The 23,855-nt window shown below is 45.0% G+C and overlaps 1 protein-coding gene across 1 annotated transcript; it reads left to right on the top strand.

The window, feature by feature from the left end:
* Positions 1–4,780: 4,780 nt before the first annotated feature.
* On the top strand, positions 4,781–23,759 carry LOC146302555 (ATP-binding cassette sub-family C member 5). The gene is made up of 29 exons (XM_084692003.1): positions 4,781–5,089; positions 6,506–6,694; positions 7,144–7,299; positions 9,066–9,213; positions 10,685–10,918; positions 11,189–11,362; positions 11,887–12,034; positions 13,189–13,337; positions 13,428–13,535; positions 13,649–14,008; positions 14,099–14,170; positions 14,332–14,456; positions 15,171–15,243; positions 15,386–15,589; positions 15,840–15,965; positions 16,283–16,394; positions 16,526–16,710; positions 17,089–17,235; positions 18,216–18,345; positions 18,531–18,684; positions 19,535–19,663; positions 19,788–19,974; positions 20,480–20,569; positions 21,082–21,274; positions 21,393–21,552; positions 21,655–21,733; positions 21,825–21,938; positions 22,153–22,317; positions 22,435–23,759. Exons 2-29 carry the CDS (start codon positions 6,516–6,518, stop codon positions 22,540–22,542), a joined length of 4,209 nt encoding a protein of 1,402 aa, XP_084548129.1. The 5' UTR covers positions 4,781–5,089; positions 6,506–6,515; the 3' UTR covers positions 22,543–23,759.
* Positions 23,760–23,855: the final 96 nt, after the last annotated feature.

The raw sequence follows: 23,855 nt of genomic DNA, 5'->3' as shown, positions 1-23,855 counted from the left end.
AGATAATTTAATAGAGTTAGAGACAGAGAGTGGGGGGATAGAAGAACTGCATTTGTAAGTAACTGTAACAAATGTAGTAACCTGTCATATAAAAAGAGTGGAACACCATTCTCTCTGAAGGAGGCAAAGTATATCTCCCATTGATTAAGAATACTGCTCGAAAAGGGAAGGAAATCCACTGGCAAACGTCAAACGCCATAAAAATCACTGCTTTAGAAATTAATTGATCTGTGGTGTGACGTCTCTGAAGGCAATGAGTCCACAGACAGCACTTTACAGGCAGTTCAAATGGCATCTTGGAACGACAGACTATTCAATACAGGGCCTGAAGCTTTTCATTTAGAATTTAGTGTATTGTAGCATCTTGTAATTGGGATCAATCATGTTATTTTTGTCCCATTTCATGACAACATTGAGTCTGGTCTGCTTCTAAGGTGTGTTTCATTCAAAATGCCAACCCAACAGTGCTGGTGCCAGGGAGATGGCATGAAGCCTAACTCCTTCTAATGAGAGAAGTTTGTTCAATATGCCTTTACAAATTGTGGGACCTTTTCTTGGATGGGAGAAGAGATATTTTACACAAGCTGCAAGTAAGTGCACTGTAGAAATTGTATTTTTTTAAATAAAACGTGCCATCCAGCTGCACTCAGCTATTTGTCATTTTCTTTTCTTGTTTACTGCCAAACTGCCCATTTTGTTTGTTTCTGAGTTTTCTCAGACTAGTTTCCAACATTTTCTAACTCAAAATTCTGAAGCTTGACATACTAAATATAGGCTTTTGTCAGACGGATTTACATAGAAATATCAGATGGCGATCACTCATCATACAACTACTATCAGGTGCTAGTTGGATATAAGGAGCACACCGTGTATGTGTTCTTCATATTAACTTTCTGGTTTAGAGAGCTGCTCCCCTTGCAGAACCTAGTCAGTGTCACACTCATGAAATCTGCATGAAATAAAGCTGACCAGACTCAGTGTTGTCATGAAATGGGACAAAAATAACAGGATTGATCCCAATTACAAGATGTTACAATGCACTAAATTCTCAATAAAAGGCTTAAGTCCCTGTATTGAATAGTCTCTTGTTCCAAGATGCCATTTACGTCAAACATGTCATAAAATTCACTGCTTTAGAAAATGAATTGATTTGTGGTGTGATATCTCTGAAGGCAATGAGTCCACAGCCCCCCCTGTTGGTCAGGGGGGCAGCTACATGGTGGACTGATGGCTTCTTCAGGCAATATGACATTAGTGATTTGCTCTCTCAGCTGTTATATGGCCAAGCATTTGGGAACAGCTCTTGCAGTCTCATGTCTCAATAAAGCCAGCACTGGGCTCATTCATTTATGTATGTGCAAAAGAGCTTTAAAATCACTGCTTTTCCCATGAGCCATTGCTTCTGCACAGACAGCACTTTAGCCTGCAGGCACTTCAAATGGCATCTTGGAACAAGAGACTATTCAATACAGGGCCTGAAGCTTTTCATTTAGAATTTAGTGTATTGTTGCATCTTGTAATTGGGATCAATCATGTTATTTTTGTCCCATTTCATGACAACATTGAGTCTGGTCTGCTTCTAAGGTGTGTTTCATTCAAAATGCCAACCCAACAGTGCTGGTGCCAGGGAGATGGCATGAAGCCTAACTCCTTCTAATGAGTGAAGTTTGTTCAATATGCCTTTACAAATTGTGGGACCTTTTCTTGGATGGGAGAAGAGATATTTTACACAAGCTGCAATTATGTGCACTGTAGAAATTTGTATTTTTAGAAATAAAAGTGCCATCCAGCTGCACTCAGCTATTTGTCATTTTATTTTATTTTTTACTGCCAAACTGCCCATTTTGTTTGTTTCTGAGTTTTCTCAGACTAGTTTCCAACATTTTCTAACTCAAAATTCTGAAGCTTGACATACTAAATATAGGCTTTTGTCAGACGGATTTACATAGAAATATCAGATGGCGATCACTCATCATACAACTACTATCAGGTGCTAGTTGGATATATGGAGCACACCGTGTATGTGTTCTTCATATTAACTTTCTGGTTAAGAGAGCTGCTCCCCTTGCAGAACCTAGTCAGTGTCACACTCCCCCCTGGATGTACTTGGACAGAATTTAGAGTTGAGAGAAGAGGTCTAACTGAATGCATGACTGACTCCTTATTAGGCTTAATTTTAGGTCTGGATGTAAGTCCCTCCTCTGTCTCAAAGATTGATCCAGGTTTCTCAAGTGTAGAGTAAAAGTCCCAATAGGAACCCCATTGGATGAAAAATCACTGAGCTGTAACACATACATTCCTTGTCATTCATGTCATGGAAGTCCAATTATGATCGTTTCACATATTTGAGTCTTTAACTTCACTGGAAAACGGTGTCTGATCTTGATCTTCAGATTGTGTGGCGAGTTGTTGTTGGGAGTTCTGTATTTAGGTCTCCTAACTTTTTAAGTATTTATGTTCTTACTATGAGTTGATAATCAGCTTACAGTTATTGATCGGGAGTCAGTTACATGGTGAAGGACAGCCCTATTCATCTGTTTTAAATTGCCTCTCTGGCTTGCTTAGCCTGTCATGCAAGGAAAGGAAAGGAAAGAAGAGGATTAGTCTGCTCCCTCTCCAGAGACATCCACTGTAGAGAGAGCTTTCCATTTACTCTAACCCAAAATTGCTGTTAAGCTGTCGAACTGTATCTCTTACAGGCAGCACCTACTGTATCACTCCCATTCATTATAGATACAGTCCTGAAGAGCCATCAGGGTTGTAATAAGCTCAGCCTAATGTAAACCCGCCTCTGAAGTACTTTTTAGAGAGAACTGTTCCTTTTAAATGTCTGTACTTCACCCAGTGTTCTGCTACATAAAGCCTGTCCCTCTCAATTTGTATTCTCAGTGGAGAAATGTAGAGTGTGCGTGACGAAACTTATGGTCCAAACTCGGCCATCGGTTGCCACAGATCATAAATCGTCTGGGAAATTGATAGGGAACACTGGATTCAGTTCATTGATCTCCTGCATTCAGCGAATTTCCCAGCTCAGTAAAGTGAGACAAGTCCAATGACTTTCTATGCCAGCTTATGTATTGCTTTCCGCAGGCTGTCAGTGGAGGCAGAGAAGGCACTTGAGATGGCATCGCTATATTAAGAGGATGGTTCTACCCTGAATACAGATAAAGTAGAAACAGGTCAGACTATCTTTGTGATGAACTAGTGAAGAACTGGGGGCTTATAAAAAAAAGAAAGAAAGAAAAAACATGACTCGTTTCTCTACTTTTTGATGCCACTGACAGTGGTTCCATTCAATCACCTGGTGTGATTAGACTAGTGAAAGGTATATATAGCCCAACCTTTTCTTTCTCTAATATAATGGCATTCAATCTGGGGACATGAGCCTTGGATGATATATTGTCAGTATGCAGGTGTGCTGACGGTGCTTCTCCTGCACAGGGAGGGAAACCTGAGCTCTGGAAGAAACCTGACCAGAAAACCTGCTCACATGATGCAGATGGACCAACAATAGATAAGCAACAGACTCCAAAGTTGAGGTAACAATAATTCTTAGATTGAGGAAATGATAGGAATATGTCAGATGTAGATAAACTGTTTGGTGGATGGAAATAATGCGAATCTATTAGTTTGATCAAGTATGATGATAAAGTAGGACAACATTTGTAACAAGTTAATCACAATGTTATGTAAGACTCCAGTACAGTACCTCTCTAAAGTAAAAGCATCTGAACAGAAAGACAACCATGAGTGCAATGGAGCTTTCAATGTTCGAGTAAATCATGTGCATGGCTCGTTGGTGTCAAAGGCTGAGCACCACTTACACTGTTGACGAGAGTATGGTAAGACCAAAAGGGGTCAATGCAGTTTAGTTTGGAGGTGAGAGGACGACTGGAGTCAGCTACATGGGCAGCTACAAGACCACATACTTTGTCAATGAAAGCAGGGCTTGTCAAGTGTTTTGGGTGCTCCTGGTCTAGAAACAGTTGCCTTCTGATGAAGCACATGTGATAAGACTCCAACTGAAGTATTTTTTTAAGTAGTTTTGTTGTGACAAATCCCGTTTTTGTTTTCTCCAGCTGTCTTTAGCAATGTAGTTGACCAAGAGTCTTATCACCAGAATCTGGTTGTGGCAGACTTGGAGGATGACATAAGAACAAAGTGACCTGGTGTGTCTTGACTGGACATACAGTGTCTGATAGGGCCCATAGATGACTTGGGTGAATATCTATAATATCCGGTTGCGAAATCAGAGAATGAGTCGTCACAGGGTGTGCTTTTAGGCTGTAGCCCTGTTCATGTTGGGTCTACACCCTGACTCATTCTCAGATTTCGCAAGCAGCTCATTTGAATTACTTTACATTCCACTTCCTTGTCAGTTGAGTAGCCTAAACAAATCTTGCTCTCACATAATCTGAATAACCTACAACCTATCAACAGAGTACCTACATAGGCCTACACAGTAACATGCATAAGTCGTTCATGTTTCACAGCAAGTAGTTATTTATTGTAGAAAGATGTCCTGTAAGCTATAGCCATATGCTATTTAATTGTACCCACGAGGACATAACTTATCTTGTCCGTGTTTACCTTCTCCTTCCACGGTTCAAATTTAGCTTAGAAACATAAGCCCCGGCGGTAATCACCACGTGTTCTTCTTGTCTTCATCGTTCAAGTTACTAAGGCGACTATGCAAGCAATGCATCGGTTGGTTGAGCAGCCATGACGTCAGATAAACATCGGGGATTCCTGCAGTGGGTAGCTGGAGGCTTCAAATGAGTTCAGACTTCAAGCGTCTCAGTGGACACGGACGAAGTTGAAAGGAAACTCTCGAGAAACATTTCGCCTAGCGCACTGCCGTTTGGTTTTCAAGTTCGCATTCAGTGCTGTCTATGTTTACTATTAAGCGTTTGCGAGTCGATGAAAGTGTCTCACTGAATTCTAAAAACAAAAATATAAAGGCCGAACTATATGGCAAACTTCGGTAGAGGTCCTACCCGACAGCTATCACTCATAAACACCGTATTTAACTACTGTACTCCCAAAAGAAGAACACTTTACAGAGGCTAAGACAGCCGCCTTGCCACATGTAAGTTTTTTTTTTAAACATTTGTTGTGTTTAAAATATTGAAAAACTTAAACCCTTGCAGAACATGCTTTATTAAATGTTATGAATCAGTATCACCTAAAAAATGTAATCAATTACTGTGGTTGACTAAAATATAGTATTAACATGATAATAACATTCCATTCATGTAATGTATGATTAAGGGTTATACAACACATTGCCTTGTTTACCTTTCAGGAGTTGGCATTGAGTGGCAGTCAAAAGTCAGAGAAACAAACTATTAAAGTTGACTTTTGACAGGGGTCATATAATTCTACCAGATCTGGGTCTATTGATATACAAGTGTACACCCTGAAAAAAGTATGTATAGATACAGGAGTTAGTAAGTTACAGTCCAAACTGGACCAACAGGTTGTTGTTGTTTTTATATGTCAAGGACAGTGCAGGACCTGGAAACTTGCTGACCTATGCAGTGGAAGGCTTTAGCCCTTCTTTGGCTTGTTCTGAAAGTTCACTACTTTGTGTCAAACTTCACAATGTAAAGCGGAAAACGTGGGATTGTTCTTACTGTTAAGTTGGACCCAGTTCCCATTACAGTGTGACTGTACCCCTTTGTAGATTGTGGGTTTCAATAAGGAGATCTTTCTGGTGTTTCTCACATTTCAGCACGATTCCCACAGCGTTGCAACTGGACCTGTGTCTTACTCTGTTCTGCTCAGCAGAGTGTGTATCAATATTGAAACAAGCTCTGTACCTCACCCCTCCAGGCTATCTCGATTGAACCTTTCAGTGGCCGTCATTGGCCTTTTTCCCAGGGCCAGCCTATCAGCCGCACATGCTGAGCTGGTCTGACTGGCGTAGAGAGCACAGAGGGGATCAGTGACAGTGTGCAGACGTACTAGCGTCTCAAATGTCACCCCTCTCAGTTCTTCCAAGCCTTTGAAACCAGCAGGCGTCCCATAAATAGATAAGCCTTTTATATTTACGTCTGGGGAGACGGGAGATGGGTAACCTCTAAGCAAGGTGTTTCTTATACTTAAAGCACGGCTTCCCCAGTGAGTCAGCAAAACAAAGGCCTCCTCTGAGGAAGCTCAGGGGTAGGGAGATAGGGTAGAACACCCTGGCCTCAGCCTCAGATAGGAGGTTTCTATCCTCAGGGAATGCCATGAGCATGCTGGTGTACTCCCAGCGATGCTGTCAAATGACACCATGTTTTGGAACACTCAGACACCATGTTTTGGAACAAACAGCGTTTCTTTATGACATTTCATTCATAGGAGTTATGGACCTCCTTTTCAATCATTGTAGATCAAAGATGAACTCCAGGATGAGAGGACGGATACTGTAGCAGTGCTTCAGTGCGTTCAAACAGGGATTTCAATCAAGTAAAAAGCCTTTCAGTAAAGCAGAACTGTGTGTCTGCTTTTTGTCCTCTAGAACGGCCGCCATGTTTCCTGATGCCCTGGAAGCAGCTGGGCGGGTGGAGGGTCTGCCCCTGTCTTGCCCCAACACCCTGCCCGACCCAGAGGAAGACGATGGAGAAACTGAAGAGGGGAAGGGGCTTAAGAGGAGAGGCCGCTACCGACACAGCTTGCACATACTCAAACCATTCAGGATAAAACACAAGTAAGCACTGTGGCTTCATGGCTTGTTGGCAGCCACACATAGTCAGACAGACAGATAGACAGACAGGTGGTCAGGCTGACAGGCAAATAGACAGACAGACAGACAGACATAGCTTGTTTCCTATACTGTGAGGAGTCTTACAGTATAGCTTAATACCATGCTTTTGGCCTACGTGTTCCCATGGTTTAGGCCTATCACCCACCAACAGACCTCTCAGTGTTTCACTGATAAACGCTTGACTGATAAACTGGCCCTGAACTTTTTTCACTGCTCCCTCAGATTTCTATGAAGTGTGTGCAAACTGCTGTTCAAACACTGGGGTCTCGATTCATCTTTCATCCAGTGCAGACTTTGTGCAGACTTTTTCTTTCTGTCTCAGGGGCCAGTGTGTTCTCATCTCTCCACATAACACCGTGAAGATGATGTTTTCTGGCAACTCTGTTTTCTAGGCACCAGCACCCAGTTGACAACGCTGGACTCTTTTCATTCATGACCCTCCATTGGCTCTCCCCGTTGGCACTCAAGGCCTATAAGGCATCCAGTCTGTCCATAGACGATGTATGGGGCCTATCCTGTCACGAGGCTTCTGAAACAAACTGTCAGAGGTGAGTTTCGGGAATCAGGAAACAGGCGCTCTCTCGGTTTAATAAGCCTGTTGGGTTTCCTCTTTTAGCAAACGTTAATGGACAAACTTCACTTTCTGGGGCTGCATGTGAGTGTACGTAAGAGGAGAGATAATGTTGCTGGGACAAACAGTACAAAACAGAAGTTGTGTCAAAGTTGGCCTGGTGGACTTCTGGGTAATGAGTGGGGCTGTGTGGCTGGGATTCCCTCGATTTCCCAGGCTGTGTGTGTGTGACAGGGAGGTTGATGAACGCTTTGCCTCCCTGTCACTCCCCAGGCGAGATCTGGCAGAACGGTGTTATTAATAGTAGGGATTAGAGATTAGAGCAAGAGTTAGCTAGTCCAAGGAAGGCTGTCCTTTAGAGCAGTTATGTCATTAACCCTCATGCCTGGAACACACCACTCTCCCAGCTCTATCTCATTAACTGTCCCTTTCACTGGAATCCAGATCAGGTCTACTAGGCACCTGCCAAATGACTTTTTAGCAAACCTGTTTTAGACTCTGCTCTTGTGAAAGTGTAACTCTAAAGAATGACTGGACCATAATGAATGAACACTAAGGATTTTCAGTAGATGTTGTGAGTGTTAATCAAGAACAACAAGACATGTTGACAGGTCCTGGGAAGATGAAAGGACTCTCTGCTGGGACTCTCTGGGTTATAAAACGTGAGGTACAATGTCATGTTTCTGGACCAAGGACACAGTCAGCCCAAACCTGCTTCGCTAGTATGTGTTAGTATGGAGCAAAGAGCTAGAATGGAGGGTATAACTTTGTGTTGACTTGGCCAGAACAGTTATGCAACAGCACATGCCACAGGCAATGGGGGGATGGGAAGGCTATCCTGGGAGAGTTGACACTTGGAAGTGCTGAGTGAGGGAGGTGTCTGAGAGATCTGGACAGTTCTGCTTGGTAACAACAACTTCCTCAAATGTCTGTTTTACAACCAAGACTGTCCTAACGTGATTAGGTAAAGATTTAGTGTATGTCAGACACATTTTTGGCAACACTCTATTGAACAACCTTATGAACGACCACTTTATGTACTGTTTGACATATACTTATTGTTTCATCAACCTTTTTAACTTTGAGGTTGATATCAATTTCTAAAGCCGAAGGGCAGTTTTTCAGACTTGGCTGTAAATGGGAAGCATAAAGGCAGCTAATTGTAACTTCTCAGTTAGCTTGGTTTGAATTAAAGTCATAATTATCAGCCGGTGGGAGAATTGGCTTAGTTTAATGTCCTATATGTCTCTGATAGGTTTTTAATAAACCCATTAAAGTGTAAATTAGGTTCTGCAGCTGGTCTTTTCCAGCTTTTTAAAGCCATTTGAATGATACATTTCATCAAAATGACATAGTGATGGGGCATTCAACAGCGCTGAAGGAATACATTAGTACATCTTCAGCACGTTTGGATGTACTTCACGCAGACTAATCATGTAGGCGTGAAGTCAATGTGTGCGTCATCTGGCCATCATAATATTTAATGAGTCCAATCTATGGTAAATGACCGCCACAAAATGTTGAATTTTCACGTATAATATTTTTGAGTTTCTCAATAGCAAATTCCCCCACCAATTCAGTCCACTTTTGTGTGAACTGAGTTGTAGCACAACAATCCTTTGTCTGACCCCCCAAAAACATTCCATGGTATGCTAATGTAGCTAGTTTCACCAGAGGTAAATGTGGTGAGTGACATATTTTTCCCTCATGACTTTGGAATGTAACTGTTCCTCTCTTGTTCAGATTGGAGTCCTTATGGCACGATGAGCTGAAGAGAAAAGGCAAAGACGGAGCTTCTCTGACGCGGGCTTTCTGGAGGTTCTGTCAGACCCGCATGCTTGTGGCCATCTTCTCCCTCCTCCTCACCATGGTGGCTGGCTTTGTCGGGCCTGTAAGTACTCTGCAAAGTACACTACAAATCCCCCTTCTCATTATTCTGCTGATGTGGTGAACAACTCCTCCTTACTTATTCAGCCAGTGCTGTGGCTCAGAGTCCAAGTATTTTTTTTCAAATCGGTTTATCCTGTTTCACGCTGGGCTGGATATTGAAATGAAAACATACCAGCAGATTACAAAGCTTTAGATAGTGAACCCCATATTAAGCCTCTCAGATTAGCTAGTGTGTACCCAGTCATGCTTTGGTCAAGAAATATGCTGTTCTTTCCAAACTGCCACACTTTCAGTTCAATATTCCCCCTTACAATACCCTTAAACCAAACTCAAACAATAGTGAGAGGAGAAGGGCTGACTGTGCAGTCCAAGACTGCAGCTCTTCTTATTGTATTCAATCTTCACGAGCGGTAATTACGTTTGGAGTTCCCCAACTGGGATGTCACAGAGGGTTCGTATCCAGACTGCATGTGGTACTGTGTGTGTGTTCCCAATCTAATAGCATTAACTCCATGTACTTGTTCCACAATAACTCTAGTTGTGTCACATTACCATCTGGGACTTGCATGGTTTGTTGTCAGTTGTGCACATTTATTTGCACTAATACTATGTATTGTCCTGCTACACTATGATCCTAAACACTAGTTATTATACTCCACATTGGACAAGCAACCTACACATTTCATATAGACTGTAAAGACGTTAATTACATTTTTAAGGAATGTGCACAGAGGGTTAGGAATTTAAGATTCAGGGACACGTCCACAGGATTTAATGTAGACCACTAGGTAACTCAAGAGGAGCAGGACTAATCATTCTAATGTACTCTTAGCGATTAGTCATTAAACGTCTTTTCTTCTGCAGTACTCTTTGTAATAGAACACGGTCGCCTGCTCCAGTCTCCAGACGCCGTCAGCACAGTCATGTCATACATCTCCTTCTGATCTCTCTAATCTTCTCAAAATGTTCTCTCCTCCTCTTCCCTTTCACTGTCTTTCTGTCCATTCACCTCCCCCATCATCCCACTCTCACCTGCTTTCTCCTAAATCACACTTTATCTGCACACTCTCGTTTTGTACCTCCTTTTCCCTCCCTCCCTCTCTCCTCCTCCCTCATCCCTCTCTCATCCTCCCTCCTCCCTCTCTCCTCCTCCCTCATCCCTCTCTCCTCCTCCCTCCTCCCTCTCTCCTCTTCCCTCTCCACCCTTGTCACTCTCTTCTCCCTCCTCTCTCTCTCTCTCCTCCCCCCTCCCTCCTCCCTCTCTTCTCATCCCTCCTCCTTCTCTCCTCCTCCCTCTCTTCTCATCCCTCCTCCCTCTCTCCTCCTCCCTCTCTTCTCATCCCTCCTCCCTCTCTCCTCCTCCCCCTCTTCTCATCCCTCCTCCCTCTCTCCTCCTCCCTCTCTTCTCCTCCCTCTCTCCTCCTCCCTCTCTCCTCCTCCCTTTCTTCTCCTCCCTCTGTCCTCCTCCGCAGGCCGTCCTGGTGCGGGCTCTGTTGGAGTATTCCCAGAGTACTGAGAGCTGGCTTCCCTATGGCCTCTCCCTGGTGGCTGGCATCTTCCTCATGGAGCTCATGCGCTCCTGGTCCCTGGCTCTAATGTGGGCCGTCAACTACCGTACCGCCGCCCGCCTCCGGGGGGCAGCACTCACGTTTGCCTTCCAGAAGATCCTTCGCCTGCGGAGCACCAAAGACATCAGTGCTGGAGAGGTGGGTGTGGGGGGGTCACAGCCCAGCTCCAAATCCATCCTAGGAAACTGTTGTTTTGGCACTTCATTCAGACGGGAAAGGATTATGTCAACTTTGGCAATCGGACATTTGCCCCTCAAATAACTCATTTGGTCGAGCGGAATGTCCCGCATATTGCTGTCATAACTAGAGCTAGGAGTCGATTTGGGCTCGGTAAACCACAGTCAAATATCTTACATGATGAAAGCGAGAGTCATTTTCCCTGTTTGAAATGTGTGCCTGTATTTCCAGTTGATCAACATCTGCTCCAGCGACGGCCAGCGGCTGTATGAGGCTGTGTCTGTGGGCTGTCTGCTGGCTGGGGGGCCACTGGTGGGCATCCTGGGGCTGTCTTACACTACCTACTTCCTGGGCCCTACGGCCCTGGTGGGATCAGCCATCTTCCTTATCTTCTATCCCTTCATGGTATGGACTCATCTTCATCCATTTGTGTTTGGGCGTCCTACAAAAACATGTAACTGTGGATGCTTTGGCTGTATTTTTAGATAACAGCAGGGTATAGTTACGCAATCATTAGCTATTCAAGTAGCACGTTGACCATTTTCCAGCCACAAACCTATTCTCATGACATCAACCGCATTGGAAGTTATTACAGGCTACATTGTTGTTGACAGGCCATTTTTCTTTCGAACACAACCTGGGATTCTTACCCCTTTCTCCCTCCACCAAAAAAACAAACCTTCAGCCTGCCAATCTCTTGTCTAGTTTGGTCCTGTTACTCTTACATTTCATTTGGTAGCAGTGTGAACCCTGACTAGACACCTTGGGGGACTGTTAGTGATTTTCCCCAGGGCACCCCTGCAGTAATACCTGATGTATAACAGTAAGTGTCTGCTTCCATTTCCTCTGTCTGACACTCATTTCTCCTCTTTATTTCGTTCCCTCCTATCACCCTGTCTCTCTGTCTCGTCTCTCCTGGGTCTGGACAGATGCTGGCCTCGCGTCTCACAGCGTATTTCCGCAGGAAGTGCGTGGTTGTGACTGACCAGCGCGTGAGGCTCATGAACGAGATCCTGGGCTGTATCAAGTTCATCAAGATGTACTGTTGGGAAGATGCCTTCGCCCAGAATGTCCACAGTGAGTGTCTGGTCAACATGTTTCCTGCCTGAGCTCAGTGACTCAGCAAGTTTCTTGGACTTCCTGTTTTAGGTCTGGATAAGGGAACTTGCAACTGGTTTTGTGTGTCTCGTTTCTCTAGTACCTTTTGACTTGTTAATCTGGGTTAAGGGTCAGGTCAAATTCGATTTCTCGTCCTTCAGGAAATCTACACCATTAGCTGAAAAATCCTCCAGTCATCCATTGAAGTTAAACTCCTCCCGTGAATTAACTGGAGAAGTCAAACTGACATGAAGTCAATTTCCATTATCTGCCATTGGCTACGACTCCAGCCATGTCTTGCACCATTATCAAGCCAACGCCTCAATCCCTCATGCCGGAGGGTTAAATTGAAAGGCATTTAAAGCTCTTTGATACCTTAAGGCCTTTCGAGGTTGTTCCACTTAGCTGAGAATTAGAGGGAGCCGTTTCTCACGTGGCCCTCCCATATATGTTGTGGATAACAATCATTCACTGCTTTCATCATGGTTTTAATTATCCATGTGGACCTTGTTACACATCACTGTTTCAGGATTACCTATTATTATGATAATTAATTGGGCGTTCATCTAAGAGGCCAGGGAGTCGTAAGATTTGCAGTCAATTCTTTTTACCCACCCCACAATTTGTTTTATTGTTCATCGGATGGTTTTATTACACATGGCTTTTACATCGCCTGGAATACATTGTCAAAGAAGAAATATGTGTATGATTGCAGTGAGTCAGTTGGGGGTTTTAAATGTTTTATTGTGGCTTCCCCTAGAGCACAGAGTCCCCTTGGCAGTGGGAGACAGCGTTTGGCCAGGGGCCAGCCCTGTGCTCTCAGGGGACTACTGAATGAGGCACATGCATTGAACACAAACACGGCCCACAGAAAGGGGCAACCAAAGTTGGATGACTGCCAAGGGCCCACGAGACCTCCTCGTACCTTGTATGGTCACGAGGCCCTGCTCGCCTCTTCTATTTTGGTCTTCTTCCTTGTCTGTGTCGCAACGTTGACGTCTGGGCAGACGTGCTCAGTCAACACAGTGGAAATGTACAGAGAAGTCACTAAGAGATTGATGTGTAATATGACTCAAGGCTATTATTCTCTCTCTCTCTTTCTGTTTCCTCTCTCTGCCATCCTCCTACTATAGAGGTGCGTTCAGAAGAAAAGGGTATACTGGAGAAGGCTGGCTATGTCCAGAGCCTCACTGTGGGCGTGGCTCCCATCGTCGTGGTAATAGCTAGCGTGTGCACATTCACCTTACATATGGCGCTGGGCTACGATCTCAATGCTGCTCAGGTATGCATGTTCTATTGTAGTAGCCTCAGTAGCTTTCACCAGTGTGTGCTTTATCTGATGAAATGACTCACTGTTCTTTAACCCCTTCAGGCCTTCACTGTGGTGGCGGTCTTCAACTCCATGACCTTTGCCCTCAAGGTCACTCCATTAGCCGTGCGCTCTTTGTCAGAGGGTAAAGTGGCTGTCAAAAGATTTCAGGTAAGCAGGTTTTAACACATTATTGGAAGCAGGAAGGAGAATACACTTGTTTACCATGAAGTCCCATTCCACACAGTAAAACAAATCTACCACATAAATCTGTGTACATACAGAGGCTCTTCATGATGGAAGACCGAGAGGTCGTCACGGTAAAAATGGAGGATCCTGAGAACGCCGTGGAGTTCCGGGACGCGACGTTGGCGTGGGAGAAGGCCCGCGCCCCGGCGGACAAACCCTCGACCCCGCCCAAGAAGCCCTTCAAGCGCGGGGGCATCTCCCGGGTCCTGCGCAGGGAGAAGCTGAGCTTGTATATCAGCACGGAGGAGGGGAAGGGCGGCGGGGAGGGACCCAACGCGCAGAGCCTGCTCACGCACATGGAGCAGGAGAGCCCTCAGAGCACCATATCCTCCACCCAGAGCATTAGACCCCCCCTCCACAAGACCCTGCATCGCATCGACCTGCGCGTGCGCAGGGTAAACCCCCTCGCTCAGACACACTCGCACGTTGCATCTGTTTTTTTGCACGGTAATCTTATACTGAGGGGTTTGTGATCTGCTGTGCAGGGGGCACTGGTTGGAATCTGTGGGGGTGTAGGAAGTGGAAAGACCTCGCTTCTGTCTGCTCTCCTTGGCCAGGTGAGATTCTAGACTGTGACATAGGCCTTGTCTAGACCTCACTCACATTTCTCTTGGCTTTTACCAAGTCATAATACAATCTGTATTATTTATGAATAACCCATTTGGAGTGGAATGAAGCCAGCTGTGTTTCCACATGGATCCGTTGTGCTTGTTTTCAGATGACGCTGCTGGAGGGGACTGTGGCGGTGGGCGGGGGCTTCGCGTACGTGGCCCAGCAGGCCTGGATCCTCAACGACTCGCTGAAGGAGAATATCCTGTTTGGGAAGGAGTATGACTCAGCCAAGTAAGAATCATTGTCGTGGCTAGGTTTCGCCAAGAGAGGTTGCTTTTACATTGGCGTTGACATTTATTCATTTAGCAGACGCCTTTATCCAGAAGGTGCGGGAGAGGCCGTGTTTAAGTTCAGATGCAAAGTTTTCTTTATTGTCGTCAACAGGGATCCATTCACGGGCTCTCTGCAGTAGAAAGCTTAACTAAAACAAGATTTACAGCCAGCTTATTACATTTTATAGGAAATCCCATTATTCGTACATTGAACCCTAAATTATGTTATCTCTCATTTAGCAGGGACATGTCAGTTTGTTCGTATCATGAAGGTCTAGCACTATTTGTTCTAGCCGTTCCAAGTCTGCGTTAGCTATATCTCGCCCTATCTGTAGTTCCTACATGTCAGCATGACCCACCCGAGGTCTTGTTGTCTTTTTATGCTAATTGTCTCTTTTCTCAAATATGTAATGTTCTTATTGTGACCTCTGGTTGACGATCATTTCTCTTACATAATCCTGCAATCAATACCCCTCCAGTTTTTTTGTTAGTGGGCCTTTATTTTAAGATAAACTCGTTCAATTGGTAGTTTTCTGTCTAAGTTACCACAGACCTAAAATGGGGTATTTCATACAGTTTTCGGCCCACGACAACATCAAAGTGCAGGGCGCAGGCGTCGTGGTTACAGTGAAGAGGACTCGTTCTGAAGTGATGTCTCTGTGTGTTCTGTTAGGTATGACGCTGTGCTGGAAGCCTGCTGTCTTGTTCCCGATCTTCTCGACCTGCCTTATGGAGACATGACCGAGGTACCTGCGGTTTCTCCTCAGGGCTCTAATTACAACCCGATGCCATGTTCAACTTTACAAGTCCACTCTCCCCCTCCAAAGCCTCTTTGGTGTGGGCCCAGTGGGAAGGCCTGATGTAGATGTGCCCCTACTGTCTCTCCAGATAGGAGAGAGGGGTGCCAACCTGAGCGGAGGCCAGCGTCAGAGGGTGAGTCTGGCACGCGCCCTGTACAGCAACCGGCCCCTTCTGCTGCTGGACGACCCCCTCAGTGCGGTCGACGCCCACGTCGGCTCCCACCTCTTCCACAAAGCCATCCGCGGAGCCTCCAAGGACAAGACCATCCTGTTCGTAACGCACCAGCTGCAGGTGAGAGGACCGTCTTACAGACGCTGTACAATCCCGTCACCCGCTGAACATTCTTCCGAAATTGCCCTAAGTTCCTTTTTTTTGATTTATCAATGTGAACACCAATGAGAAGGGAGCAGTTATATCCGTGACCTTTCTTAGAGGAGTGACTTTTGTGTGAATGGGCTTAGTCTGGGATTTCTTATCAAAGGGGAAATTGGTCTCCAATTTGATGGCATTCATACCCGTGTTCCTGCACTACCATTCTCAGTACCTGTCAGAGTGTGACGAGGTGATTCTGATGAGGGACGGGCAGATTGCAGAGCATGGCACCCACGCCCAGCTAATGGGCAGAGGGCGAGACTATGCCAGCCTCTTCAACAGCATGCAGCAGGAGGTAAGGCACAGGTTGCCCGACACTGCTGTCTGGGGAAAAGCACCAGAGCCACCCCCTCACAATAACATCGTACATCAGCGCCTGAATTAAACATGAGGGGGGACAGCCAAGCGGGTGGCGAGGAAATGTTAATGCATACAGGCCTTTCATTATTTATGCACACATTGATTTACCGGTGTAGACCACTAAAGACCCTGTCACCAATACCTCTGTTTAAATGACTTACTGGGCTTTGTTATGGCGGATAGATTTATGCCGGCCTCTTTTCAAAGCTTCACCTCTTTCTTTCCCTCTCTCTCTCTCTCTGGTTGTCACAGGACCTGGTGAGAAAGAACCTGATGAACAAGGAAGGGAGAACAGCAGAGGGAAAGGTCGAGACCACCGTCGTCGCGAAAGCTGCCAGACCACCAGCGGAGAACAGGAAAGGAGGTGAGACCTGCCCAACACTCCGAATAATGTCCCGGAAAACGTGTTTCAAAAGGTTCACAGGCTTCTCTTTTCCTTCATTAATTCTTTTTGTTTGTTTGTTTCTTTCTTTCCTTTTTCTTGTCCCTCCTCAGAGCAGCTCATGAAGGCTGAGGAGAGAGGTTCTGGTGCAGTGGCCTGGTCCGTGTATGCGGCCTACATCAAAGCTGCAGGAGGTCCTTTAGCCCTCACCTTCAACATCTTCCTCTTCCTCTCCACCACCGGTAGCATAGCCTTCAGCAACTGGTGGCTCAGCTACTGGATTCGCCAGGGCGGAGGGGTCAGTCTGCCCTAGATTCAATCACTCTCCTTGTTCTGTATATGTGCCTTGTTTGCACTCATTTACAGAAAACAGCCGGGCTGTTGTCAGGATTTTATCATATATTAATGCGTTTAATGAAATACTAACGTGGTAGTTGCTTCACCAAACCTATCGCCACTGTTGATTAAAAAAGGAGGACTAGCAGTTTAACAGGTGTGTTGCAAAATGGACGATGTTTTGGGAATGAAATGTGTTTGGGATGGCAACATCATTCGACTGACTGCCTCCATCGGTGTTTGACTGTTCACTCAGATGGGATTTCTCTCATTTACGAGATAGAAAATCCTCGCTCAGTGTTTTTCCTTCATGGTCATTTGTTGTTCTATCTGCCCTCAGAACACATCGTTAGTCCTGGAGAATGAAACGGTGGCAGGCAACAGCATGAGGCTGAACCCTCACATAAAGTACTACTCTACCGTGTACGTGCTGTCTATGGGAGCAGCCCTGCTCTTGAAGACAATGCGAGGGCTTGTGTTTGTCAAGGTAAGCACCCCCGCTGTCACCTGAACATGTCCTGGCCTTTTTTCTCCAAACACATCTTAATAATTTAGCTTTTCCTTGGTGTACTCGGGCCTTTGAAAGGGAAAGTGAAAAGTTAATATGGCATTGTTGTACAACCTTTGCTTGCTCTAATGTTCTTTCTCTCATCCTTTTGAGTTCTCAGAGTTTCAGTTCTTTAATTGAAAGTGCCTGCAGGCTAAATCCATGTATCTGTCCACTGCCATGACTTGCAGCTTTAGAGGTTGTGTGTGTGTGTTTGTGTGTGTGCGTGTGTGTGTGCAGACTGTGTGTGCTGTCTGTGACGTAGGTGAGTGTATGTGTGCCTTTGCTTGTGTGTGAGGGTGTGTGTGTGTGTGTGTGTGTGTGTCTGTGTATGCCCCCTTTTCTTTGCTAACCCTTCTTGACAGCAAATTACAGAGGTTAGGTCCCAGCATAATTGTGTGTTTGCAAAATTTCAGATAGCTAATCTTTTTTTCTTTACCCCTGGCTGTGATGAGATAATTTGCAGAGCTGAATATTCCATTAATAGAATTAATGTGTTCTCTCCTGCCAAAAGTAATTTATGTCCACATGGCATGACTTCCCACAAGCGTTCACTTAGACATTGGGGTCACAGCCTTTAAGTGTCATCGTCCCAGGCACTCATTTATGAATCAGGATTTGACAGAACAAGAAAAAACGTATTGTGTAAATAACAGTATCCCAAAACATGAGTCACTTTAACATATGGCTAGCTAACATTAGCAGCTTGTCTTGTGAGTGTTACAATGCGTACATAACTGTGTACGTTAGTAACACTTCCCAAATGCCAGTTATTTATTTATACAGTTTTTGGCATCTGTTAGTGTTCTCTTTTTTCTAGAAGCACCCTCTGGTCGATTCTGTTTTCCAATGTTGTGATTGTTTTGATGCGTTTGTTTGTTTGTCTCCTCATTCAAACCCCCTGTGTTTCTGCCTGCCAGTGCACCGTGAGAGCAGCCTCCGTCCTCCACGACAAGCTGTTCCGCCAGCTCCTCCTCAGCCCCATGCGCTTCTTCGACACGACACCTCTGGGTCGTGTCCTCACCCGCTTCTCCCGAGACATGGACGAGGGTGAGTCCTGATGTGACTTGACGAACTCTCAACACTCGCTCTCAGTACACACACGCATGCATGCACACACACACAAACACACACACACACATTCATACACATGCACACACACACAAACACACGTCCAGTGGGACACCCCATGTGATCTGACACCACGCTCTTTCCTCTGCTATTTTCCCCTTCAGTGGATGTGCGTCTGACCATGCAGGCTGAGATGCTTCTCCAGAACATGACCCTGGTCCTCTTCTGTCTGGGCATGGTGGGCATTGTCTTCCCCTGGTTCCTGCTCTCCCTCCTGCCACTTGGAGTCTTCCTCTTTGTCGTCAACCGCATCTCCAGGTCAGACTTCCATGATGCCATCAGCTCCCAGTTCCTAAGAGGCCGTTTGCTGTTTGGTGTACAGCTTTCATAGTTATAAAACACCAAAAGACAGTACCTTCTGCAACACTGAATTATACAACAGCTTGAAGTGTATAAATGCACCTATGCTCCAAGACAATTGGATGATGAAAAAAGTATTTTGACTGAAAAATATAACGATACCACAGGCTTTCTTCCTATTCTCAAAAACATGCTGAAATATTATTCAAATTCATTCCTGTAGCATCCATGTGTGACATGACTGATAAGATCACACACAGATCAAAAAAAGACTTCTCTTGAAGTGGCTCTTTGTGATCAAGAGAGGAAACAGCCTGACTGCATAAACATGTTGGTTCAGGTAACAGGCTTGGAACGAGGGGATGTCATGTTCTCCCCAGACCTTCCCGCTCTCTCTCCCCACTTTTTTATTTTATGAGAAAGCAGGATGATTCATGGTGAACTTGTTATTCACATGCACAGTCCAGCCATTTCTGTGTCTAAATGTAGCAAACCACACCACCTTTGTCAAAGAACCACTCTCTCTCGCACATCCCCGTAGAGTCTGTGTCCAGTCCTGTAGCGGAGGTGTGTGACAAGGCTTATAAAATCACACATAAATCAGATGCTGAGCCCAGAAATGACCGAAGCTCTGCCAGGAAATGTGGGCCCTCTCTTTTGCAGAATACGACTCCCCTGTGTGCTTTCAAATCACCGCCACCAGGACCGTCAGTTTTTTTCCCCACCACCGCTACCTCACTGATTTTCTTTTCTGTTGCATTCACCTTTCTCTCTAACCGGGACGGTCGACCTTCTGTCTCCTCTCCAGGGTTCTGATCCGTGAGCTGAAGCGATTGGAGAACATTAGCCTATCGCCATTCACCTCCCACATCACCAGTAGCCTCCAGGGCTTATCAACCATCCACGCCTATGGCCGAGGGGACGACTTTCTTCACAGGTATGACCGCCTCATCTGCTGAGGAGGACAGGAAGCTCCAGGAAGGACAGAGCGTCCTCCAGGGGTGCGCCCAGCCCTGGATAGAGAGGTGTTGTCGTTTCCTAAGTCTATCCCTGTTTCTCAGGTACGAGGCTTTGCTGGACACCAACCAGGCCTCCCACTACCTCTTCAGCTGTGCTATGCGCTGGCTGGCTGTGCGACTGGACCTGATCAGCATCACGCTCATCACATCTGTAGCTCTCCTCATCGTCCTCATGCACAACCAGATACCTCCAGCATATGCAGGCTTGGCTATATCCTATGCTGTGCAGGTACATGCATGCATAAACGTTCACAAACACACCCCCTCGACTATGCCATCCTTACCATTTACCGTAGAGCACATTTTTGGCACGTGTTGTTCACATGATAGGGCATGTTCTGACTCGTCCTCCTGGGAACATGTCTGTGGTCATGGTTTTTTCCTTGCACGACACCGTACACGTTTTATTACGCTCTATTCATCATTTTGCCATTTAATGACCATAGGTATGGGATCACACACGGAGCAATATGAAATTAAAATTGATTGGACGACCCCTAAAAAGGAGTCTTATCAGCATAGCTGTCTAAAGGGGTTATAAATGTTCATAGTTTATCCAGCTCATTTATTTCAGAGTGTCGTTGTACAATAGGGTTAGCATGTTTTTACTGTAACTGGGCGTGAGGGTGTTAATCATTGACGCTGACCTTTCACCATTTTATCTCTCTCTCTCTCTCTCTCTCTCTCTCTCTCTCTCTCTCTCTCTCTCTCTCTCTCTTTCTCTCTCTCTCCAGCTTACTGGTCTGTTTCAGTTCACCGTGAGGCTGCTGTCCGAGACTGAAGCTCGGTTTACGTCAGTAGAGAGGATCAATCATTACATAAAGGTAGGAGCCTTAATGATGTGGCTGTCTGCCAACACCACAGGGTGAACATGTGCCACTGCAAGGAAGGCCTACACATGCACACACTCTTCCAAGCACTGACATGGTAATCCACATGCCCAACCACAACACTATCCATTTTTCAAATGCACGCCACACCCAGATCATTCGAGAAAATGCAAACGTGAAAACTAAGGCCATCCAAGTGTGGCTGAGCAGTTGGCCACAGTTCAGTCCAGGAAGCAGGAAGTGTGCGATGAGCACACAGCAGGAAACAGAAGGAACCCTGTGTGTGGCCCAACACACTTCATAGCACACGACTGAGCTTATTCCACACAACACCCATCAAAGCATAAAAATCCTAAGACCAGTGGAACCTTTCCTCCCTCCGGAGCCTAGTTAATTTGGAGCGTTCTACAGAAGACATTGCTGGCGAGAGGCAGGGGGTCTTAGCTCCAGGGTTGGAGATGCAGAGATTAACATCCAATACTGTCTCCTCTCTTCTATTCTCTCAGAACCTAGAGAGCGAGGCGCCCAGACGCATCCCTGGGCCATCTTCTCCTGCCCCCTGCTGGCCACCAGAGGGAGGTATTTTGTTCCAGGACGTTGAGATGCGTTACCGTGACGACCAGCCGCTGGTCCTCAAAAAACTCTCTTTTAACATCATGCCAGAGGAGACCATTGGCATTGTGGGCCGCACTGGATCAGGTAATTGGAAAAAATATCCTCTACTTCTTAGCTATTTTCTTACATCGAAAAATGGGCAGTTGGTATTTTTCATTGAGGGTGTGGATCATCGTTCTGTATTTACTCTCTGTGTACCTAGGAAAGTCCTCCCTAGGCGTGGCTCTGTTCAGACTGGCCGAGCTGACCGGAGGCTCCATCATCATTGATGGCATTGATATTGCTCAGATTGGCCTGGATGACCTGAGAAGCAAGCTGTCCATCATTCCACAAGAGCCCGTTCTTTTCATAGGCACTGTCAGGTACTATCAGAAGAAGGATCACTCATCGTCTGATAACTACAGTAGCTACGTATCCAAATGTTCATAATGATGGAGTCATTTGAGTTTTCCCTCCATTAACAGGTCCAATCTCGACCCATGGGGTCAATACTCGGATGAACAAATCTGGGATGCACTTGAAAGGACCCATATAAAGGAAATGGTAGGTAGAATGAAAAGGCCCAAATTTATCCATCATAAAAATAGGCCAATCGTTGATGTTTAAACCTCTCTTTATGTCTTTCTATGTCCAGATCAGCCAACTGCCACACTCCCTCTCTTCAGAGGTGACGGAGAACGGAGAGAACTTCTCTGTGGGAGAGAGACAGCTGTTGTGTGTGGCACGAGCTCTGTTGAGACACAGCAAGGTAAAGAGGGTCTTGACCAGTGCCCGAGCACAACACACCTTCGATGGCGTAACATCACCACCACATGGCCAGTAGTGTAACTACATCCCTCTGATGTTGAGCAGCATCAACTGTCATAATGTGATTTGCAGGTATTTTTAAACTGTGATAAACGATGTGTTCCTTATTGAAGGTGCGCCAAGTAAGCTTCATTCCATCATGTGATGTCTCCTAGATCCTTCTGTTGGACGAGGCGACGGCAGCCATAGACACAGAGACAGACCGGCTAATCCAGGAGACCATCCGGGAGTCTTTTGTTGGGTGCACCACTCTAGTCATTGCTCATCGCCTCAACACTGTGCTCAGCTGCAAACGAGTTATGGTGTTGGACCACGGACAGGTGAGCCGGCCCGGCCTGCTTGCCCCTCCCTGTTTGCTTGTCCTCCTTAAGATTTCTCTGAGGGAAAGTGGTGTGATGTGATGGTTTTGCTTATATTGCGTTTCTGCATCGCAACAGATTTTGGAATTCGACTCCCCCTCTGCATTGCTGGCAGATGAGAACTCCAGATTCCGTGCCATGATCCAAGCATCGGATGGCAAGAGGAGTGAAACCCACCAGAGCTGAACTGCTCCAGACTCCAGGACTCAGCTGACAATACAGCAGAACACCCAACTCAAAAAACGTCCTTTTAAATGCAATGGGGAGGTTTGCACAAAAGCTGCTTGGTGTACAGACTGTTGATTTTATAAACCAAAGCCTCTGATGACCCTGCTGTTAAGTCACATCATAGATGTCAATTGTATATCTCCTACGGTATGTATTTGCAGGATCTGAGTGTATTCAGCTGATCTTTGCTGCTGTCAAAAGAGTGAAAGTCCTGGAGGCCAAAAGAACAGACACAAGAGCCTAAGAGCATTGACTCTTACAATGACACTTTATATTTCATGATGAAACACTGAAGAAAGTCCCCCTTTCCCCTGTCTCTGGGAGGCCAACGAGGAGATACAAAAAATTTTCGCATTTTTTGCAATAGTTTGAAATCCACACACAAAGCAGTAGAAATTACACTTAAAAGTAGCTTTTCTGACTAAACTGACAGAAGACTGGATTCCATTAAACTGCCATTTTCATATTACAACAATGCATTACCCCTTATCAAATAACTGTACCAAAGTGTCCAGTCCACTGTAATGTCAGGATTATGCATTTTTAAAAGTACTGTTCTTTTTTTATCAGGTTTATCAGATTGTTATATAGTATAGTTAAGACGATATAATTTCAGAAAGTTATTGCAAATGCAGTATGTGTGCCTATACAGTTACAGTTGAGATTTGTCATGTAGTCCACCGGACCTTTAAGCTGTTATGTGAAGATTTGCTCATGTTTTTGTTCTCGTATAGGTGAATCAAGGTTATTTATCTAAATGCTGGTATTTTAAAATGATGGTATCTCTTGTATTTCTGCAGGGACCATGTTTGTAGGTACATCTGATGGTTTATTTGTTATCCTCATGCGTAACATTTTTAAATGTAATATTTTATTGTACATACATTTAGATACATTGACATTATATCAATATGGAATTATGACAGGAATAATTAATGGCACAGACAATGTTGAAACTATAATGAACAATTCAGTGTTTTGTTATCTTTTGGGATTGTTAACATCTGCCTTAAAACTAACACTGATCAAAGGTTGAGTGCAATAATACTGAAATGGACAAGATTGCCTTGTAAGACGTGAGATTGTAATTTGTAGACTTTTTTTTATCTGTAAAGTTTTGATAATATGGAATAAAAATGCTTTAGCAATAAAGATATTTTTCATACATGTGCAAATGTGTCCCATTTTGTATCCATATTGCGTCTATTCACAGAAAGACGTTTTTAATTTGAAACAGCTTAAGACTCCGAACAAATGATACATTATAATAC

This window comes from Hypomesus nipponensis, chromosome 1 (assembly GCF_054491055.1).
Source record: "Hypomesus nipponensis isolate SF chromosome 1, ASM5449105v1, whole genome shotgun sequence".
NCBI lineage: Eukaryota > Metazoa > Chordata > Actinopteri > Osmeriformes > Osmeridae > Hypomesus > Hypomesus nipponensis.
Note: the sequence above shows the minus strand (reverse complement) of the source record. Positions and strands in the feature narration are given on the sequence as shown.